At 38.7% G+C, this 21,194-nt stretch overlaps 1 protein-coding gene across 1 annotated transcript in view; it reads right to left on the reverse strand.

Annotated features, from left to right (window-relative positions):
- The window catches only part of GGT7 (gamma-glutamyltransferase 7), a 41,289-nt gene that overhangs the window by 14,877 nt on the left and 5,218 nt on the right, over positions 1 to 21,194 (reverse strand). Inside the window, exons 2-8 of the mRNA XM_003756928.3 lie at positions 7,696 to 7,928; positions 7,082 to 7,233; positions 6,104 to 6,221; positions 3,166 to 3,233; positions 2,756 to 2,829; positions 2,381 to 2,577; positions 1,393 to 1,480 (exon numbers count right to left, since the gene is read on the reverse strand). Of these exons, the coding sequence (XP_003756976.1) occupies positions 1,393 to 1,480; positions 2,381 to 2,577; positions 2,756 to 2,829; positions 3,166 to 3,233; positions 6,104 to 6,221; positions 7,082 to 7,233; positions 7,696 to 7,928 (930 nt within the window). The remainder of the gene's footprint in view (positions 1 to 1,392; positions 1,481 to 2,380; positions 2,578 to 2,755; positions 2,830 to 3,165; positions 3,234 to 6,103; positions 6,222 to 7,081; positions 7,234 to 7,695; positions 7,929 to 21,194) is intronic.

The raw sequence follows: 21,194 nt of genomic DNA on the forward strand, positions 1-21,194 counted from the left end.
AAGTGACTGACACAGAGAGGTTAGGTTGGGAAAGATAGAGACAAACTTCACATCTTGCCAAAACCTCATCCTGTGTCCTGAGAATCCAAAGTCCTGGTGCAGGAATCAGGATACTGGTACTAGCTGTGTATTCTTAGGCAAATTTCTTCCACTCCCTGTTTTTCAGCTTTCTCTATAAAATGAGAGGATTGAACTACACTATCTTTCAGCTCTCTTCCAGCTCTGGCAGTCTATGTTCTCAAGTCCCTATTTGTCCTGACATTTTGTGACAAGCTGAGGCCATGATATTGGGAAGGGGCAGCTAGGTAGTACAGTGCATACAGGACAGAAGTTGGAATCAAGAAAACTTGAATTCAAAAGTAACCTCACAAGGAAGTGGAAACTGAGTGGCTGCCCATTAGTTGGGGAATGGCTGAATAAGTTATGGTATATAACTAAAATAGAATATCATTGATCTATAAGCAACAATCAGGAAGCTGATTTCAGAAAGGCCTGGAGAGATGCATACAAACTGATGTTAAGTGAAGTGAGTACACAGTAACAAGATTATGTGATGATCGACTGTGATGGACATGGCTCTTTTCAACAATGAGGTGATTCAGGCCAATTCCAATAGACTAATGATGGAGAGAGCCATCTACCTCCAGAGAGAGAATTATGGAGACTGAATATAGATCACAACATAGTGTTTCCACATTTGTTGTTGCTTGTTTATATTTTTCTTTCTCATTGTTTTTCCCCTTTTTGATCTGATTTTTCTTGTGTAGTATGATAAATTGGAAATAGGTTTGGAAGAATTGCACATGTTTAATCTATATTTAACCTATATAACCTCACTTTCTAGAGGAGAGGGGACGTGGGGAGGGAGGGAGAAAAATTTGAAACATGGGGTTTTGCAAGGGGGAATGTTGAAAACTATCTTTGCATGTATTTTGAAAAATAAAAAGCTATTATTTTTAAAAAGTGGTCTCAGATACTTAGTAGCTGGGTGACCCTGGGCAAGTCATTTAACTCTGTTTGCCTCAGTTTCCTAATCTGTAAATGAGTTGAAGGAAACGGCAAACCACTTCAGTATCTTAGACACAAATAGGAATCACGACTAGTTGAACATGACTGAAATGAGTGAACAAAAAGTGGCAGCAGAGAGAAAAGGGGTACAAATAAGGAAACATAATTCTTGGCAAGAACAGATTTCCCATCTGCCCCCTAAATCCTGACACTCTGGGTATGTGGGAAAACTGGCTGAATCCTAGCTCAGACCCTGGCTCCTCATGAAGCCACTGGCCTGCACAGAATTTGGGGATTTGCTTTTTTTCTACTGTAGTGGGCATGAGCCTCCAGACAGAGGAGTGGGAGAGTGAGAAAGGCTGCTGAATGAAAGGGCAGGATCACCTCGATACACTCCACGCACAGGCTTCTCCACTAATACACTGTAGTTACTGAAATCCTCCTCAGTCAGGACTCCACCATGGTGCTGCACCTGCAGGCAAGGAGAAAGACAGAGGGAACAAGGAAGATGGCCTCAGCTAACATTTCTCCCAGCCCCCACTCTGCCCACCTCTGGGGTACCACAAGGGGCTGGGAGCTGCAGTCTCTCCCCATTCCCAATAACACTCCAAGTCTCAGAAATTGGGATCCAGCAGAAAAAGCACTGACTGAGTCGGAGCACCTGAGTTTGATATGTATCATCCATAATTTTCTCAACTATAAAATGTGGGGCTTCTTAGGTGCTTTTCAGCTCCAGATTTATAACTTCTAAGAGACTGTTTCCTCTTCTCTCATTCCCCACTTTGGTGAAGATCATATCTCTCTCCTCAAACACTCCCTGATTTTTTCCCCTAAGACTTTTTTTTTTTTTTTTTAATAGCCTTTTATTTACAGGATATATACATGGGTAACTTTACAGCATTAACAATTGCCAAACCTCTTGTTCCAATTTTTCACCTCTTACCCCCCCCCTCCCCTAGATGGCAGGATGACCAGTAGATGTTAAATATATTAAAATATAAATTAGATACACAATAAAGTATACATGACCAAAACGTTATTTTGCTGTACAAAAAGAATCAGACTCTGAAATATTGTACAATTAGCTTGTGAAGGAAATCAAAAATGCAGGTGTGCATAAATATAGGGATTTCCCCTAAGACTCTTAAAGCCTTTAAAAATGTCTCAGACATTTTGTTGATCCCAAGAGTGCAGAAGTGGAAAAATCCTTGGATTGGTGTTAGGTATCCTGGGTTCTAGTCCTGATTCTGTCACTAACTTGCTCCAAACTGAGAGAAGTCCCCTTCTTTCTCTGAACTTCAATGTAGTTATCAGTAAAATGACTGGACTCAGAGCTTTTTACCTCTCCCCACTGGCTTGGTCCCATGCTTACCTCCGACACCATCTCTTGGGTGAGGTTGCCACCCCCATAGAAAGCTGTGGCCCCTGCAGAGCCCAGAGAATTCAGAACAGCTGCCAGGTCTGGCCTCCGCACAAATGTGCCAGGTACCAAAGGCCGGCCTTCAGGAAAGAAGGTCTCCCGGAAACGCTCTGAAGCATTGGGTACAGGCTGTTCTAGGATGGCCCGGGCTGAAAGCACAGGGAAGGCACTTCAGGCTTGAGCCTCTTCCACCCTGACCATTCTAAGATCCCAGAGAGCCCTTCACTACTCTTGCCAACATGGTGCCAACAAGAGCCTCCGGGCTCCTGTCCTCTCTTCCCAACCCCTTTGCAGCCTCACCACCCACCTCCAAGGCCCCTGACTGACCAAGATCATGGGTCACATTGAAGCCGTCCTGAGCTACAGCTGAGGCGAAGGCCAGGACCTTGGACCAGGGCAGCCTGAGGAAGAGAAGATTGAGAACATGGTGAGAGAGAAGGAGAAAAGCCCCTCAGAACAAGGGAGGAGGATGGAAGGAGGTGACCCGTAGGAATGAGAAGTGAAAGGAGGAAAAAGAAAAGGGATTCCTATGCTGGGGCCCAAGCTAAAGGAGGAGGAATTTGAGATAAGACAGGAAATAGGGAAAGAGAAAGTGGAGGCAAAACTGGGAACCTGGGGAGGGGGACATCTATGGGAAGAGGAAACTCAGGACAGGATAATTCTCTAGGAAAGAGAATGAAATATTCAGTGGTCGGGAGATGGGGGGGGGGAGCTCCTGATGTGACCCTTCCACTTACCTTCCATAGAGCTGATGAGCTTCATACAGCCCCTTGGCCATTCCTGGGATCCCCACAAGGAGACCCGGCTGGGTCAGATGAAGTGATCAAAGGAAAAAGGAGACCAAGTCACTAGAAGGGGAGGGGCTAGACTGAACTCTAAAGAGCCCACAGCCCCAAGGAACCCCCAAGATTCATCAGTATGTCAGTTCTACAGTAGCCTTGCATATATTAGGCACATAGCAGGTACACATGCCCGGGCAATGCTCATCCTACACCAGTAACTAGCCAGCAAACATGTACAGGTATAATGCAGCCAGACATACAGTATGCTTAGGCAATCAGCGTGTGTTTATTGAGCGTCTCCTATGTGTCAAGCACTGTGCTAAGCACTAGGAATACAGAGAAAGACAAAAATAGTTCCTGCGTTCAAGAAGCTCACAATATAATAGGAGAGGCAATATGGTATATAAAACATGCATACAGGGTGGATGGAAGGTAGGGGCTGCTAAGTGGAGTAGTGGATGGAATGCTGGACCTGGAATCAAAAAGACTCGGCTTTCTGAGTTTAAATAAGTCTTCTACACTAGCTGTGTAACCCTGGGCAAATCACTTAAGGCTGTTTGCCTCAGTTTCCTCATCTGTAAAATGAGCTAGACAAGGAAATGGCAAATCATTTCAGTATCTCTGCCAAGAAAACTCCAAATGGGGTCAAAAAGAATCAGAAATGACTGAAATGGCTGAAAAACAACAAAGATGGGAGTGGAGAACATAAGTAGCTTTGAGTTCACACTCAGAGGGTGTGAATAGGCAGTTTTCAGAAGGATTTACCAAAGCTATTTATAAACATATGAAAAATACCCTAAAGCACTATTAATTAGTGAACTGCAAATTAAAATAACTCTGAGGTACCACTTCATATTAATCATATTGCCTAACATGATAAAAACTGAAAAGGATAAATATGGATGTAATAAAGTAGGGACACTAATGCACTATTTATTGGTGGAGTTGTGAATTAGTTCAACCTTTCTGGAGAAAAATTTGGAACTCTGCCTAAAGGGTTGTAAAGCTGTGTATTCTCTTTGATCCAGCAAAACCACCATTAGGTATTTTTTTTTTCCTCAGTAATATATAAACAATTTTTTAAAAAAGAATTTGAGCTCTAAATTCTCTCCCTTCCACCTCCTTGAGAAGGCAGGTAATTTGATATAGATTATACTTGCGTAATATTTGTATCTCAAACTGATTTTTTAGAAAAAGGAAAAGGGAAGAACCTATGTGTACAAAAATATCTACAACAGGTCTTTTTGTAGTGGCAAGATATTGGAAATTGAGGAGATACCCATTGAGGAATGGCTAAATAAGTAGTAATATATAATTGTCATGGAATGCTATTGTTTTTGAAGAATGAAGAGCAGGATAGTTTAAAAAAAAACAAAAAAAAAACCTGGGAAGGCTTACATGAACTAATGCACTAATAAACTAATAAAGTGAGCAGAACCAGAATATTGTACACAGTATCAGTAATAGTGTATGATGATCTATATTGAACTACTTGCCATCTAGGGGAGGGTGTGGGAGAAAGGAGGGAAAATTGGAATGCAAGTTTTGCAAGGGCTAATATTAAAGAATTGTTCATACCTATGTTTTGAAAAATAAAAAGCTTTAATTAAAAAATAGTGTATGATGATCAACTGTGAATGATTTAGCTATTCTCAGTAGTACAATGATTCAAGACATTTCTAAAAGATTCATGATGAAAAATGCTATCCAGAGACACTGATGATGGCATCTAAATGCAGACTGAAGCTTATTTTCCCTTTAACTTTCTTAATTATTCCTGGGTTGATTGGTTGGTTGGTTTGGTCTGCATTTTCTTTTGCAATGTGGCTATTATGAAAATGTTTTTGCATGACTAGACATATAGAATCTATATCAAATTACTTGCCTTCTTGAAGAGGGGGGAGGGAGATAATTTAGATCTCAAAATATTTAAAAATGTCTCGGGCACATCCAATTCAAGTTGTGTAAGAGATTTTTAGAAATGTGTGATTATAGCTCAGGAAAGAGATGAAGGCTGGGTATATAAATCTGAGAATCTTCTGCAAAGAGATGCTAACTGAACCAAATAAGAGTGTAATGGAAAATAGAAGATGACTTAGGACACTAGCAAAGGAGACTAAGAGCAGTTGGACACATAAGGAGAAAACCAAGAGGGAGCAATTTAACAAAAGCTTAGAAAGGGGAGAGAATCTGGGATAAGGTAATCAATGGTATTAAGTGCTGCTGAGAGGTAGAGAAAGATCAGGCTAGAGAAAAGACTATCAGATTTGGCAATTTAAGAGATTATTATTGGTAATTTTGGAGACAGCAAGTTTATTTAGTTGAATGAAATCAGAAGCCAGATTACAGATTACAGATTTAAAGAAAGGGAGAGGAGAGGAAGGGGGAGGCACCAAATGTAGATAACGTTCTCAAGTTTAGTCATAAGGAGAGGACATATGTGGGACACGAGCTGATGGGCAGGTAGGACTGATAAGATCAAGTGAGGGGTTTTTGTTTTTGTTTTGAGGGATGGGGAGACATTGGGTATGTGAGTCGGCAGCAGGAAAGGTGCTAGTAGATAGAGTGGATATAAGAGAGAAAATGTAAATAATTTGCTAGAGAGACAGGTAGAGGAAGGGATGCACATGTAAAGAATCTGGCTTTTGCACAGAGAAGAAACACTTCTTCCTCTGAGCTTGGCGTGAAGGAGAAGACAGTGAGGGAAAGGTTTAAATAATGTGAATTGAGAGGAAGCCAGGTGGGGTCAGCTCACAGGAGCCTTGTACACTACAGGCGCACAGTAGCATAGCACAGAGTAAATGTGGAGCAGCCTGGCGCATACAGAATGCTCAGAAATTGATTTCAATGACAGAAGGGAAGGGGATGGGAGCCCCTCCCCTGCGGCCCCCACCTTGGTCTCCCAGGATCTTTGTAGGGCTTCCTCTCGAAGGGCACCAGGAGCTGTCTCCCGGAAGTCAATCAAGCGGCTCTCATTTCTCCGGATGTCATGGACAAGCATCACTCCACCCCTGGGTGGGGAGGGAGGAGAGCACAAACAGAGGGCAAGGGAATATTCCAATATCCAATACAAGTTGTATCGGAGAACAAGGAGAAATAATGAGGCCCCCATCCTCCCCCCCCCCCCCCCCCCCCCCCCCCCCCCCGCACACATACACACTGTACCACACTGTCTCCTGGCCCCTCTTCTGAGACACGGGAGGGGTTGGCCAGATTAATAAGGGAGGTGGGGGAAGGGTGCTGGCTCTCTCCAAAGCAGGCCCCAGGAGGTTCTCCCCACCAAGTCACCCAATATTTTAATCCCAGATTAGCAGGAACCGGCCAGAGGAGGGCACTGGGCCAATCCTAGGGGGCCAGAGACTGGGTGCCTGCCAATTTCCTGCACCTGTCTTGAAGAAGTGGCCATCGCTCCCACCCCCTGGGGCTGGCTTATGTAAGGGAGAAGACTTTAGACCCCGGACATCAGTTCCCAAATGAGCTGGCTTTTACACCAAGTTCAAATTCTGAAGGACTGAAGAGGAGTAGCTAAGGCCTACCTGCCCACCCTCCTTCCCGGGAATCTGAACAGGGCTTGTGTACAAGCAAGGGGATGCCCTGGATGATCAGCTGAAAGAGAATGGGGGAGACAACTGGAGGACTCTGGGGTGCTAATCAGGGAAATGGAGGAATCTGGGGTGGATAATTGGGAGAGCCCAATTATTATTTGGAGAATAATGATGAAGGATCATTGGAGGGACCGAGGGACTGATTAAGAGGCTCTTTGGAGAGCAGTTGGGTCCCTCTTGGGCACTGACTGGAGGATTAGAAATTGGGGAGGAACTAGGATAATTTCGGGAATCTGAGGAGTAAATTTAGATGGAAAGTTACTTACCCACCAAGGCCTGAGCTGTGAGGAGCGACAACGCCAGCACACAAGGCAGCAGCCACGGCAGCATCCACAGAAGAGCCCCCTTTACTCAGTACCTCAATGCCCAGGGCAGTGCAATGGGCAGCATCTGTGACAACTGCTCCTTGGTGAAAGATCTGGGGGAGAAATCGGGGAAAGGAGATTTAAAGGGAGGGGCAGGAGCATAAAAACATCTCTCCCTCATACCAATCCTCTATTCCAGGTGGTAAAACTGAAGCCAGGGGGCAGAGTAAAAAATTACCCACGTTTGGGGTTCAAGGATGATCCCACCCCCCTCCTCACCTAGGTAAGTTTCTCTTCCCCTAAAATCTTTCCATGCTTGAGCATAGAGCTGGGCTGGGCACACAGTAAGTGTTTAATAATTGTCTTTTGAACTAAGGTTATTCCACCAGTACTTGATCTCCTCACTATGGCATTCCAACTCCTTCCTTCCAAACTCCTAGTCAGTTCCCTGCCTCTATTTAAATCCCTAGGCACCACCCCACCCACAGCCCACTCCTCTCCCTTTAACTCCCACATCTTTTTTCCTCCTTCAGGACTCCCTGGTTTTCCCCCAATCTTCCCCTTCCCAGTCTCACCTGGGGATCCCCAAAGTAGATTTGCATGACGAGGGCCACTGTGACCCCGGTGGCAAAGGTGAGGCAGGCTGTGACAATGACGGTGAGCCCATCTTGGCGGCAGGAACACTCTGCTGCAGCTGCAAAGGGGTCCTTGCTGGTCTCCCTCAGAGGGGATCCATCCTGGCTGCCCATCTCTGAAGAGGATGAGGGTAGCTGCTGTAGCCGGGCGGACTTCAGGAAAGAGTCTGGATCTGGGGGACAGTAAGGGTGGAAAGAGAAGGGAGGAGATATTAGAATTCCTCCTGCCCATTGAGGACTCCCCTCCTATTACCCCAAGCCCTCCTTGAGAATTCACTTACAACAGAGAAGCTGCCTTGGGGTGATGCTTCCACTTACCTCCCAGCAACTGCCTTCCCTGCTTCCTCCTGACTGTCTTTCCCTCCCCTAGCCCTGGTTCCCCCAGTTCTCTAATCCCTAACCTGTATCGTCTTTCAGTCTCTTTCTGACGCACTCTGTTCTAAGCTAGGTGGGACCAGGGTTGGCCCCTGAGCCAGACCACCACTTCCTTCCCCTATGAGAAGCAGGGGTCCTGAGTTCTCCCCCTTCCCCAAATCCAGTCATCAACTCACAGAATTATTTTGAGCTGAAAGGGACAAAGCATTTGTTTGCTACTTATTACTACAACTACTAACCCTAATCTACTATGTGCCAGACTCTGTGCTAGTACTTTACAAATATTATCTGTGCTAGTACTTATACAAATATATTTACAAATATTAAATTCTGATCCTATTAACAACCTGGGAGATGGTGCAATTATTGTCCCCATCTTACAGTTAAAGAAACAGAGGCAGATAGAAATAAAGGGACTACCCAGTCCCAGAGCTAGTAAATAAGTTCGAGTCTAGAATCCTGACTCCAGCCTATTGCTCTATCTATTGTGCCATTCAGCCACCTCATTCAAATGAGGAAACTGAGATTCACAGAGAAATGATCAGCCCAAGATTACAAAGGTCTTTTCTTCAGTCCTCTGACTCGCTCAGGTTCTGCCTGCTCAAACCCAACAAGCAAAACTCCAATATCCTGGAGGTGACAGAAAAGATGAAGGAGGGGGAAAGTAGAAAGAAGGCTGGGCCTGTTCTTGTTCTCTACAACCACAACTGACTGGGAAAAGAAGATCCTTAGGGAGCAATGGTCATCACCTTCAGGTAGGGCCAGTAAACTCAGGAAACAGAAAGGGAGGAGCCTTCAAGGGCTAATCTCCAGCCCCACTCAGTTTGTTTTTGACAGTGTATGTAGCATTCTATACCCAAGATCTTTTCTCTCTTTCTAAAGAAAGGAAGAAGATAATATGTCTATATTTCCTCATCCATTCTAGAGCCAAAATTATACAAAATAACTGTAACAGTAGAAAGGAAAAGAATACTAAAAAGAAGCCAAACACTATAATTTTAATGATCTTTGTTTTCGGTTTCTGTTTGTGTTTCATTCTTCATCAGTTTATGTAAATCTTCTAACTCTTAAGTCTATGGATTACTTACATTCCTTGTTTTTTACAAGGCAGACATATTTTATTACATTTGTTTGCCATGATTTGTTCAGTAATTCATTCCTCAGGCAGTGAGTGCCCATTGTTTCCAGTTTTTGGCTGCTTGAAAAACTGCTAAATATTGTGGCAAACTCAGTACAGGGATCCTTCTGCTGAGTATCTACCTCAAGGAGGACAAATTCAGAAAGTTCCGAAATATAGAGTATCTCCAAAATCCCCAAAACAGTGTATGCTAAGACTTTTGTTTTAATAGCTTAAAACCAGACTGAGACTTTTAAGCTATTAAAACAAAAGTCTTACTTGGGATGGAAAGTGCCATCTGCATTCAGAGAGAGAACCATGGAGGCTGATGTAGATCAAAGCAGAGTATTTCCATCTTTTTTTGTTCTTATTTATTTGCTTGTATTTTATTTTTTTTTCTTTCTCGTGGCTTCTCCCCATTTGATCTGATTTTTCGTGCACAGCATGACAAATATGGAAATATGTTTAAAAGAATTGGACATATTTAATCTATATTAGATTGTTTGCTGTTTTGGGGAGGCAGGAAGAGAGGGTAGGAGGGAGAAAAATTTGGAAGACAAGGTTTTGTAGAGGTGAATGTTGAAAATTATCTTTGCATGTATTTGGAAAAATAAAATACTTAAAAAAACAAAATTCTTTGTTTGAACTAAGATTTTTGGGTCACATTGTATATGGAAACTTTCTGTCTTTGCTCTTCTTGAGGTACTCAGCAGAATGATCTCTGGGTCAAAAGGTGTAAGTACTTTTATGACTTTTCTAGCCTTAATCCAAATTATTTTCTGGAATGGATGTATCAATTCACAGGGTCACCAACCATATAATAGTATACCTGCCTTTGCTATTATTTATTTATTTATTATTATTATAGCTTTTAATTTACAAAACATATGTTATGAGTAGTTGAAAAATTACCCAGAGTCCCTTGCAAAACCCTTCTATTCCCTTTTTAATAGCCTGATTAATATAATTATATATTATATACATATTATGTAACATATCATATATTATATATAATTATTATTATAAATTTATTATATTATATTATTAATTATATATAATATATCATATATAATATGATATATAATATATAATTATATAATATAACAATAATTTATAATATAATATGTTATAATATATGTTATATATAATATATACAATATATTATTATTACTATAATTATAATATTAATTATTATTAATTTAATAATTTAAAATAATCATAAATATTTAAATTAATATTTAAAATATTATATATATTATAATACATTATAATATTATATTATATATCATAATAAATTATAATATAAAATATTTATTAAAAATATTTACAGGTTATATGTATGGGTAACTTTATAGCATTTACAATTGCCAAACCTCTTGTTCCAATTTTTCCCCTCTTTCCCCCCACTCCCTCCCCCAGATGGCAGGATGACCAGTAGATGTTAAATATATTAAAATATAAATTAGATACAGAATAAGTATATATGACCAAACTGTTATTTTGCTGTACAAAAAGAATCAGACTCTGAAATATTGTACAATTTGCCTGTGAAGGAAATCCAAAATGCAGGTGGGCAAAAATATAGGGATTGGGAATTCAATGTAATGGTTTTTAGTCATCTCCCAGAGTTCTTTCGCTGGGCGTAGCTGGTTCAGTTCATTACTGCTCCGTTGGAAATGATTTGAAACCCTTCTATTCCAAATTTTTTCCTCCTTTCCCCCACCCCCTCCCTAGATGACAGGTGGTCCAATACATATTAAAATATACGTTAAATCCAATATATGATATATCTGCCTTTTCATAGACCTTTCAACATTACTATTTCCATCTTTTGTATCTTTACTTATTTCTCCAGCTCTGTTCATGTCCACCTCTGTCAAAGATGTGACTCTATTCACAGTTTGAGTCTGGGGCTAAGTCATAGGATCATTTAAATCTGGAGGGAGCCCTGTTGTTCAACCATTTACGTTGTATCTGACTCTCCATGACCCAGTTTGGGGTTTTCCTGGAAGAGATAGGACTAATCTGCCATTCCCTTCTCCGGCTCTCTTTACAGATTAGGAAACTGAGGCAAACAGGATGAAGTGACTCATGCAGGATCATAGGGAGTAGGTATTTGAAGCTAATTTGAATCTGCAAGCTTTCCTGACTCCAGGCCCTACAATTTCTGTGTCCTATGGTGCCACCTTGCTGCCCTTTGGAGATTATCTAGTTCAACCCAAAATTAAGAAAACTGAGATGAAGGGGAGGAAAAGGGAGAGAGAATGAGAATGGCTTGTTCAGCGTCACACAGGTAATTGGCAGAGCCAGGGCTAAAATTTAGGCCCTCTGATTAAACCAGACTTGGAACGTCTGAGAGTTAGAATGAATCTGACTGTTCAGAACTGATCCATAAGCCAAACAGTTAGGAACAGTTAGGTGGTACAGTGCATACAGCACTGGCCCGAAGGAGGACCTCATCAAAATCTTGCCTCAGACATTTACTACTTGTGCGATCTTGGGAAAGTCCCTTAAACTCAATTGCCACCAAAAAAAGGCCCTCCAAAAACAAAGTGATTGTACTCTGGGGGACATCAACCTTCCTCTTCTCATCTCTTTAAAAATGGGATCAGTAGAGAAATAAATCACTTTGAATCTTGGTTTGAAAGATAAGCTTTGTTAATGATAAACATATTATTTATTGTTCCTCAGTTATTTTTTAGTTATATCTGACTCTTTGTAACTCCATTATAGGAGTTTTCCTGGCAGAGGTACTGGAACGATTCCCTTTTCCAACTCATTTTACAGATGAGGAAACTGAGGCAAAGAGAATTAAATGACTTGTCCTGGGACACACAGCTAGTCAGTGTCTGAGGCTGGATTTGAACTCAGGAAAAAGAGTCTAACTTTCTGTAGGCCCAGCACTCTATCCACTGTGCCACCTACCTGCCCCTTAAGCACATTTAAGCTCTATATGTATTTTAGAAATATAAGATATATAAATTGGCATATCAAGTAGATAAATGAAATGTTTTGCAATATAATCAATGCATATTACATATTCTGCTGATACTATGCATGAATGCATAAAATACATGAATATTCAGTTTGGCCAGTAGGATAATCCTGGATTCTTCTGGAGGTGGAATGGGGAAGTCAGCTACTGTCCCTTGCCTAAACAGGCACATTCCACAAGAGCGGCATTGATGGTTTCAATAAAAGGATAAAAATAAAAAATTGAGATGGCCCATTGGATATCGCCACAGCTTTTTGGAAACTAAGACTTCATCGCTCCAAAAGCCTAGGGAAGAAATTGGCCAGCAGTCACTGGCCTGTGTGGTACCTTGCATTGAGATCCGACTGATCCAAAGCTTCCAGACTGGGATAAATTGAAGTCCACAGGAAAGTTTCACAGAATTCACAACCAAAGACTGAGAAAGCATCACTCCAATCTTATAAGGTGGCATGGGTAGCACTCTTGCTGAATTGATAGTTTTCATATGAGTGATCTGAAGGTAAATTTATTTGCCACAATAAGAGAAGTTAGCTAATGAACCAAGAAAAAGTGGAAACAAGAAGGGAGTTCTTGGAACAGAAACTATTAAGGGATATAACATAAGACTAAGTCACATAGAGCAGACACTTAATCTCCCAGATCAGGAGTGGCGGTCTCCAGAGAGTCCAGAGTCACAATTCATTCCTCTGCTCCTATGGGATCAAGAAGTTGTCCCCACAGACAGAGAAGAACAAAGTGGTTATAACAATAGTAAGCTAAATTCAGGGTGCAGGAATTACAGAGTGAGTTGGTAATTGTTTCCCAGTTTCAGCAAATGCTAAGCAAGTAGAATCAAAGTCCTGGAAGTCAATTTTTTAAGAGTCCTTAGAAGGATTGGAAAAATAAGGGGAGACTCCCCCCTCCAAAAAAAGACTCAGGCTCTGCATTCAGGGAGAATATTTCTATCTTGCAAAGGGAAGTTAACAAGCAACTGAGCACTGTGGTGTAAACCTGAAATCCCAGCTATTTGGATGCTGAGGCTGGAGAATCTCCTGAGCTCAGGGGTTCTAAGCTCCAAGGGGTTATAGCAGATGATGTGCCCCTGGGAGTGTCACACATCTTCGATTGGTCTCCCAACCCAGAAATTAAAACTTATTATAATTGGGTAAAGTAAGATTGGAGAGGGTTTATGTTGCCCTGTAAAAATTGTAATCCGGAAACAATATTAACACCTCAGTGCCTCCTTTTCCTACAACATTAGCTTACCATTCTTTCCCTGATGGCAGCAGAAACCTGGTTGGAAGTATAGTGTACAGTATGGGATCCGAAGCTGAAGACTATAATAGTCTTGATTCAGCATAAGAGCTGTACAGGAGGGCCATAGCTGTCAAGGCTCCCTCTGCCTCCCCCAAAATGTGTTTGTGTTTAATTGTACATATATTGTTTCTCTCCAGTAGAATGGAAGTTCTTTGATGACTGGAGCTGTTTTTTTTGTTTGTTTGTTTGTTTTGTTTTTTTGTTTTTAATCACTAGAGCTTACCATGGTGTCTGCTCAATAAATGCCTGTGGAATGAATAAAATAAACACATCAATGAGGGAGTCCTGGGAGATCCACAGGATCATTCCTGATGTTGTGAATGTGAAAGACTTCTGCAGGAGTTACCAAGCCTGAGATTTAATGCAATGATTTATATTATCTTTTTCTTTAATATTCCATTTTACATCTTTAGGAAATGGTTTTGATTGTTAGATTTAGTTATTGTGGCAGGATGTTAAGAATTAAGTTTGTTAGGGTCAAAGAATATGAACAGACAATTTTCAGATGAAGAAATGAAAGCCATTTCAAGTCATATAAAAATGCTCTAGAAAAATGCAAATTAAGACAACTCAGAGGTACCACTTCACATCTCTCAAACTGGCTAAGAAATAGGAAAAAATAATGATAAATGTTGGAGGGGGTGTGGGAAAGCTGGGACACTAATGCAGTTGGTGGAGTTGTTTCACAACCCAACTATTCTGGAGAGCAATTTGGAAATATGCCCAAAGAGCTATAAAATTGTGCATACTCTTTGACCCAGAAGGGCCACTATTAGGTATCCATCCCAAAGAAATTATAAAAAAGGGAAAAGGACCCACATGTGCAAAAATGTTTATGGCAGCCCTTTTTGTGGTAGCAAGGAATTGGAAACTGAATGGATGCCCATCAGTTGGAGAATGACTGACTAAGTTATGGTATGTGAATATTATGGAAGATTATTGTTCTGTAAAAAATGACCAGCAGAATGAATATAGAGAGGTCTGGAGAGATTTACATGAACTGATGCTTAGTGAAGTGATCAGAACCAGGAGATCATTGTACATGGCAACAAGATTATGTGATGAACAATTATGGTGGCAATCAACTTCCTCTTTTCAACATCGCAGTGATTCAAAGCAATTCCAATAGAATTGGAAAATGTCATCTGCATCCAGAGAGTGAACTATGGAACTGAAGGTAGATTGAAGCATAGAATTTTCACCTTTTGTTGTTTGTTTTCTTTTTTTTTCTTGCAGTTTTTTACCTTTTGATCTGATTTTTCTTGCACTGCATTATAAATGTAGAAATATGTTTAAAAGAATCACACATATTTAACCTATATTAGATTGTTTGCTGTCTTGAGGAGGGGGGAGATAAGGGACAGAGGGAGAAAAATTATCAACACAAAGTTTTACAAAAATGAATGTTGAAAACTATCTTTACATGTATTTAGAAAAATAAAATACTATTTAAAAAAGAATTAAGTTTGTTTACATGTTAAAACAGAGGTCAATATCTTAAATTTTGCAGAGTGTTTATTTAACATGATGGATAGATGCCTACAATGTTAACCCAATGGTATGATTGGTATGGACACTGTAAACATCAACATGGTGACTTTGTCAATCCAAGCGGAATGATACCAATTAGGTTTTATTTTCTGCCACTGTTTGTATTCTATGGAGGCCTGGAACTACTTCCAGGTCCTAAAATATCAAATTAATTATTTCCAATTAGGGATTTTCCTATGATAGTAGGGATTTGCTGTTGGAAGAGATAATGAGGAGAAAATGTAATAATATTGAGCCAGGAAAACTTAGATTTAAATGCTACCTTTGACACATATTGGTTATGTGATCCTACATAAATCCCTTAGTCTCTGTCTTCTATATAGCTCTCTAAAACTATATAAATTACAGAGAAGGTAATCTCCACCTGGAAGTTCTCTATATCAAGGATATCAAGATCCAGTCCCTATCCCTATTCCCATCTCTACTAAGCATTAGATACGATGCTAGGTACTAGGGATACAAATACCACATATGTAACCACAGATGGCTCTCAAAAGACCAGGGTGAAAGCAGCCTCTTAGAGGCAAAAGTATTCACTGAAAGCTTCTGGGTATTGCTGATTGCATAACAGTCACTTTTCATGTAGACTAAACAAGTAGGGATAGAAGAAGAACTACTAGTTCTCCATATGGACATTGCAAAATGCATATGTCTAATAAGGAAGAAAAGGGAGAATATGAAGGATACCTGGATCCAAACAATTCAGAATGCTAAGTTTATACATATATATAATATTTAAGATTGATTGGTACTGCTGTATTCATTATGTTATGTTTGATTATTTTACTTTGCAATGTTTTTGATGGTCCATAATGATAGATTTTCATATCCATCTGCTTCTAATTTTGCTTATAACAACTTGCCCAATGGAACAACCTAAACAGATGATGTCAGGTGATACAATGGATAGAATTTTTGGACCTGAAGTCATGAAAACCTAATAATAATAATAGTTAGCTTTTATATAGCACCTATTATGTGCCAGGTACTGTGCTAAATGTTTTACAGTTACTATCTCATTTTATTCTTACAATCATCATAGGAGCTAGGTGCTATTATTATCCCCCTTTATAGATAAGGAAATAAGTGACTTGCCCAGAATCACAAGGCTAGTTTAGTTCTCCTAGATTCCAAGTCCTATGCTGTAGCCACTGTGCTACCTATCTGTATTAATCTTTTCAGCCAACAGTAATTGACTGAATTCCACTCCGCTCAAGACTCACACCTAGAAGTGTCTAATAAATCATCCAGCCAAATGGGAGAGTACACAACCTTACAAACCCACATAAATGATATCTTTCCTGTACTAATAACTATCTAATAACATTTGAACAAGACATAAAAGTATATGCATGCATACACACACTTTTGATCTATCTATTCTCTTTTAGAAGTCAGTACTCCATCCAGTGATAGATTATAAATTAGAGGCTCATAGAATTAAGAGTCAGAAAGAACCTCAGAATTCATTAAGTCCAACTTGCTCATTTTATGGACAAGGAAACTGAGTACCACAAAGGTTCTGTCTTGCCCAAGATCACTCGGGAATAAGTGGAAGAGCTAGGTTTTGAACCTAGGCCCTTATCCATAGCTTGCCCATTCTGGTTCTTCTCCATTACCTCCCTTAATAATAGTTGATATTAATATGGTACTTTTTTGTGTCATTAGAAACAATATTTGTATTATTTTATGTAAAATATATTATTTCATTTTTCACAAAAGTCTACCTATAATGCTGGGGACCTTATTCTAGATATCTTGACATTGTCTGGATATCAGTGGAGTACAAGAACTGTTATCACCTTGCTCTTGTAATAATGATTAGACCATCTTTTTTCTGTTTTTCTTTTTTTTTTTCCTATATAGTTCTGTTATGATGTCCTTTATATCACTATTCCTGCACAATTCTTGTGTTGGCAATGGTTCACATCTTGCTCATGTGTACTACATTCCTCTCCATTGACCCTGCATTTTAATTCTTCAGAAACTGGCATCCTAGGCTCATGGTCATACAGTATCATGGGGAAAATACTGCTATTAAAAAAGATGAGCCACTGCCTCAGAGAATAGCTTCAGGTATTTAAAAACATTGCCATCTCCCAAAGGCAATACAACCCATTATCCTTCCCTAGTCTAATTTTGAGTTCCTTTCACTGACACCTGTAGCATCTGTAATGCTATGTGAACTGATGGCTCTTCACAGACTGTCCATCTAAATGTATATCACAATTTAGACAATGGACACTCATCGTTAATTTGTAGATAATTAAGTTGAACTCTTTAGCGTGACTGTGGAGTTCATTTAGGAAACTGCCATGCTCCAGGCTTCGATGCAAGCAGAAAATGTCACCCACACAGAAAAGCATCTGAGGAACCTCACTATCGATGGGGAATCCGTCTTTCATTTAGATTTGCGCTGAATACATGCCATGATTCTGGAAAACACCTTTGGTGCACAAATATCTCCCTATTTAATGCCTCTTTTGATATTAATAATTAGAAGGTCATATAGTAAAGTGATTCCTATTAAATCATTCAAGCATGTGTATGTATGTATGTATATTTTTTCAAGTCTCTCATAGATGCTTTGGAGATTTGAAGGTGAGGTAGATGGTTGCTTTTAATAGCAGAAATCTAAGAGTTTACAAACCAAGACAACTGGGATTTTTAAAAGCTTCAGGCTTCTTTAAACCAGTACATATAGACTGTTGGAAGCTATGATATAAAATCACAAGAGACTTGGAGGAGTCAATGAGAACTTTTATATCTCATTCTTTGCCTCAATGTATCTTCCTCAAAGACTGTATGTTCAAAATATATAACCACAGAATGTTTAGGTTAAACAGATACAACTTTGCACAAAGGAGCAAACAGGGAATGTTAAAAGTTGAGTAATTTCCCAAATACAATCCATCCTACTCTCTTGCTCCTATTCTAGACAAATCCATTTTCCATTTGCAGTGCCTCCATATATGCACTAATTAAGTTTAATGGACCTATTTGTCACAATCTGGACTATAACATTTTTCCAATCATTTAGTTTTTCCTGGGTGGATTTTTGGAAAATCAGGAGGTCTTGTAATGTTCTAGAATTTGATGTAATCAGTTCAATGTTATCTGAAAAAAAGAAGGAAAAAAGGAAAATCTAGGGGACCTCATCATCTATAAAGAAATCTTCCATTTGAACTTTGCACAAGATTTCCTCTGTGTCAATGGCTACTAACTTTGTTAAAGATGAATTTATGTATTACTTAGTATCAATAATCATGAGGGTGACTGCATATTGTTATCTCTGTGTTTATATTTAATAAGTATAATACATATGGGAAATAAAATGGATAAATTTGAATACATGAAATTAAAAAGGGTTTACACAAACAAAATCAACAGTCAAAATTAGGAGGAAAGCAAGAAGCTGGGAATGATTTTCACAGCAAATTTCTCTGATAAAGGACTCATTTCTCAAATAAATAGAAAACAAAGTCAAATTTATAAAAACAAGAATCATTTCCCAATTGATAATTGTCAAAGGATATGAATAGGCAGTTTTCAAAAGAAACCAAAACTGCCTATAATCATATGAAAAAATACTCTAAAGCACTATTGATTAGAGAAATGCAAATTAAAACAACTCATACCTATCAGATTGGCTAACATAACAGAAAAGGAAAAAGACAAATTCTGGAGGGGAAATGGAATAAATGCATTGTTGAGGGAGTTGTGAACCATTCCAAAAAACAATTTGGAACAGTGCGCAAAGGGCTACAAAATTCTGCATTCCTTTTGATCCAGCAATAACACTAGTAGGTCTGTATCTCAGAGATCAAAGAAAAGAAGAACCTTTTGTACAAAAATATTTTTAGCAGTCCTTTTTGTGGTGGCAAAGAATTGGAAACTGAAGGGATGTCCATCAGTTGGGGAATGGCTGAACAAAAGATGGTATATGATTGTGATGGAATATTATTGTGCTCTAAGAAATGAAGAGCAGGATGATTTCAGAAAAACCTGGAAAGACTTATACAAACTATGCAGTGCAAAGGGAGTAGAACCAGGAGAACACTATTCACACTAACAATAATATTGTACAACGATCAACGTTGAATGATTTAGCTACTCTGATCAAGACAATGATCCAAAACAATTCCAAACAACCTGTGATGAAACATGCTATTTACCTTGAGAAAGAGAACTGACAAATTCTGAGCGCAGGTTGAAGCATATTTTTATTCAGTTTCATTATTTCTCTTGCTTTTTTGCATTTTTTTAACAACATGACTAACATGGAAATATTCTGCATGATTTCACATGTATAATTGATATCATATCACTTGCCTTCTCAATGGGTGTGGTGGGCATGGTGAAAATTTGAAATTCAATTTTAAAAAAATGAATTTTAAAAATAAAAAAATTATAACTGGGAATACTTGATAACAAAAATAAAAATATAATTTAATAAGTAAAACAAAGTATCATGTATGATCCTAACATATGCTTAACAGAAAGAATTGGAAACAAACTGGGTACCCATCAGTTGGGGAGTGGTTGAAAAAAATCCACACAGGGAGTGGGATATGTGAATGTAATTGAGCAAAGAACTGGAAATTCAGAGGGAGTATCAGTTGGGAAATGAACTGAAAAAATTTTGGTATATAAATGTGATGGAATGTTTTTGTGCCATAAGAAATGAGGACTGAATTCAGAGAAACCTGTAAAGACTTTGTATAAATTGATGCAAAGTGAAGTACCTAAAAGTAGGAGAAGAATTTATAAAATAATGATATTGTAAAGACAAACATTTTTCAAAAATTTAAAAACTCTGAGCAATGAATGTCATGATCAACCATGATTCCAGAAGACTGACGATGAACTATGCTTCCCACTTCCTGACAGAGCAATGACAGATTCATGATGCAGAATTAGATAGACATTTTTGAACATGAACAATGTTGCAATTTGTTTTTCTTAACTATACACACTATAAGAGGTCTTGTTTTTTCTTTTTTTTTTTCCCTTTGGAGATGGAAAGAAAAGTAAATTCTTGGTAATTTAAAAATAAAATTAGTGGAAAGTAATGAATTATTATTGCTTTATAAGAAATGATAAAAAAATTGACAAATATTAAGAATTCAGAGAATCTTGAGAATACTCAAATCAACTGATACAGAATGAAATGAATAGAACCACAAGAACAAACTATGATAATGACAATAATATGAAGGAAAATAACCCTGAAAAATTTTAAAATGCTGATCAATGCATGATCAACAATGACTTCCCAAGTTTGATGAAGCATGTCTCCCACCTCTTGGCAGAGAGGTGGATGAGAATGAGGCACATATTTTCAGATATGATCAAAGTGTTGATTTGTTTTGCTTAAATACACTTATTTGTAAGAAGGGAAGACTTCTTTTGGGGTGAGTAAATGGAGTGAGTTGGTGAGAAATGAAAGAGAGGAAAAAAACAAAAGAAGAGGAGAGCTTATGCTGGAGAGACTCCTTACTAGAAGACAGGCTTTAAGGTTCTCTTAATGAGTCCTATCTTCTTTTTTTGTAACCAACAAACAATATCACTGCATAGTAGATTATATTTCTTCATTTTTCAGTCAAATGTATAATTATATATAAATGTAATCTGATTGCAATCCTTTGGAAAAAGCATGCCCTTTCCCTTCTTTTTGTATAAAGAATATAAAGATTTTTAAAAGATGACAAAGTAAGCAAATACGTCTGTTTATGTACTCTCAATTTTTGTATATTAATATATCAATGAAACAATGAGATAGTGAAATAAATAGAGCATCAGGAAGACCTGAGATCATATTCAGTCTCTAACACTAATTGTGTGACCCTATACAAATACCCTTGGTTTTATCAGTTCCCTCATCTGTAAAATGAACATTATAATAGCATCTACTTTCTAGGGTTGTTGTGAGGTTCAAGTGAGATAATAATTATAAAGTGCTTAATACAGTGCCTAGCACGTAGTAAACATGATATAAATGTTAGCTATTTTTCTTATTATAATACATGATTTTTTTTCTCGAGACTAGTTCTCAGGCTAGAAATGAAGTAGCTAGTTATGGGGCTCATCCAAAACAAAATCTTT

The sequence above is a fragment of the Sarcophilus harrisii genome, chromosome 2, assembly GCF_902635505.1.
Source record: "Sarcophilus harrisii chromosome 2, mSarHar1.11, whole genome shotgun sequence".
Lineage (NCBI taxonomy): Eukaryota > Metazoa > Chordata > Mammalia > Dasyuromorphia > Dasyuridae > Sarcophilus > Sarcophilus harrisii.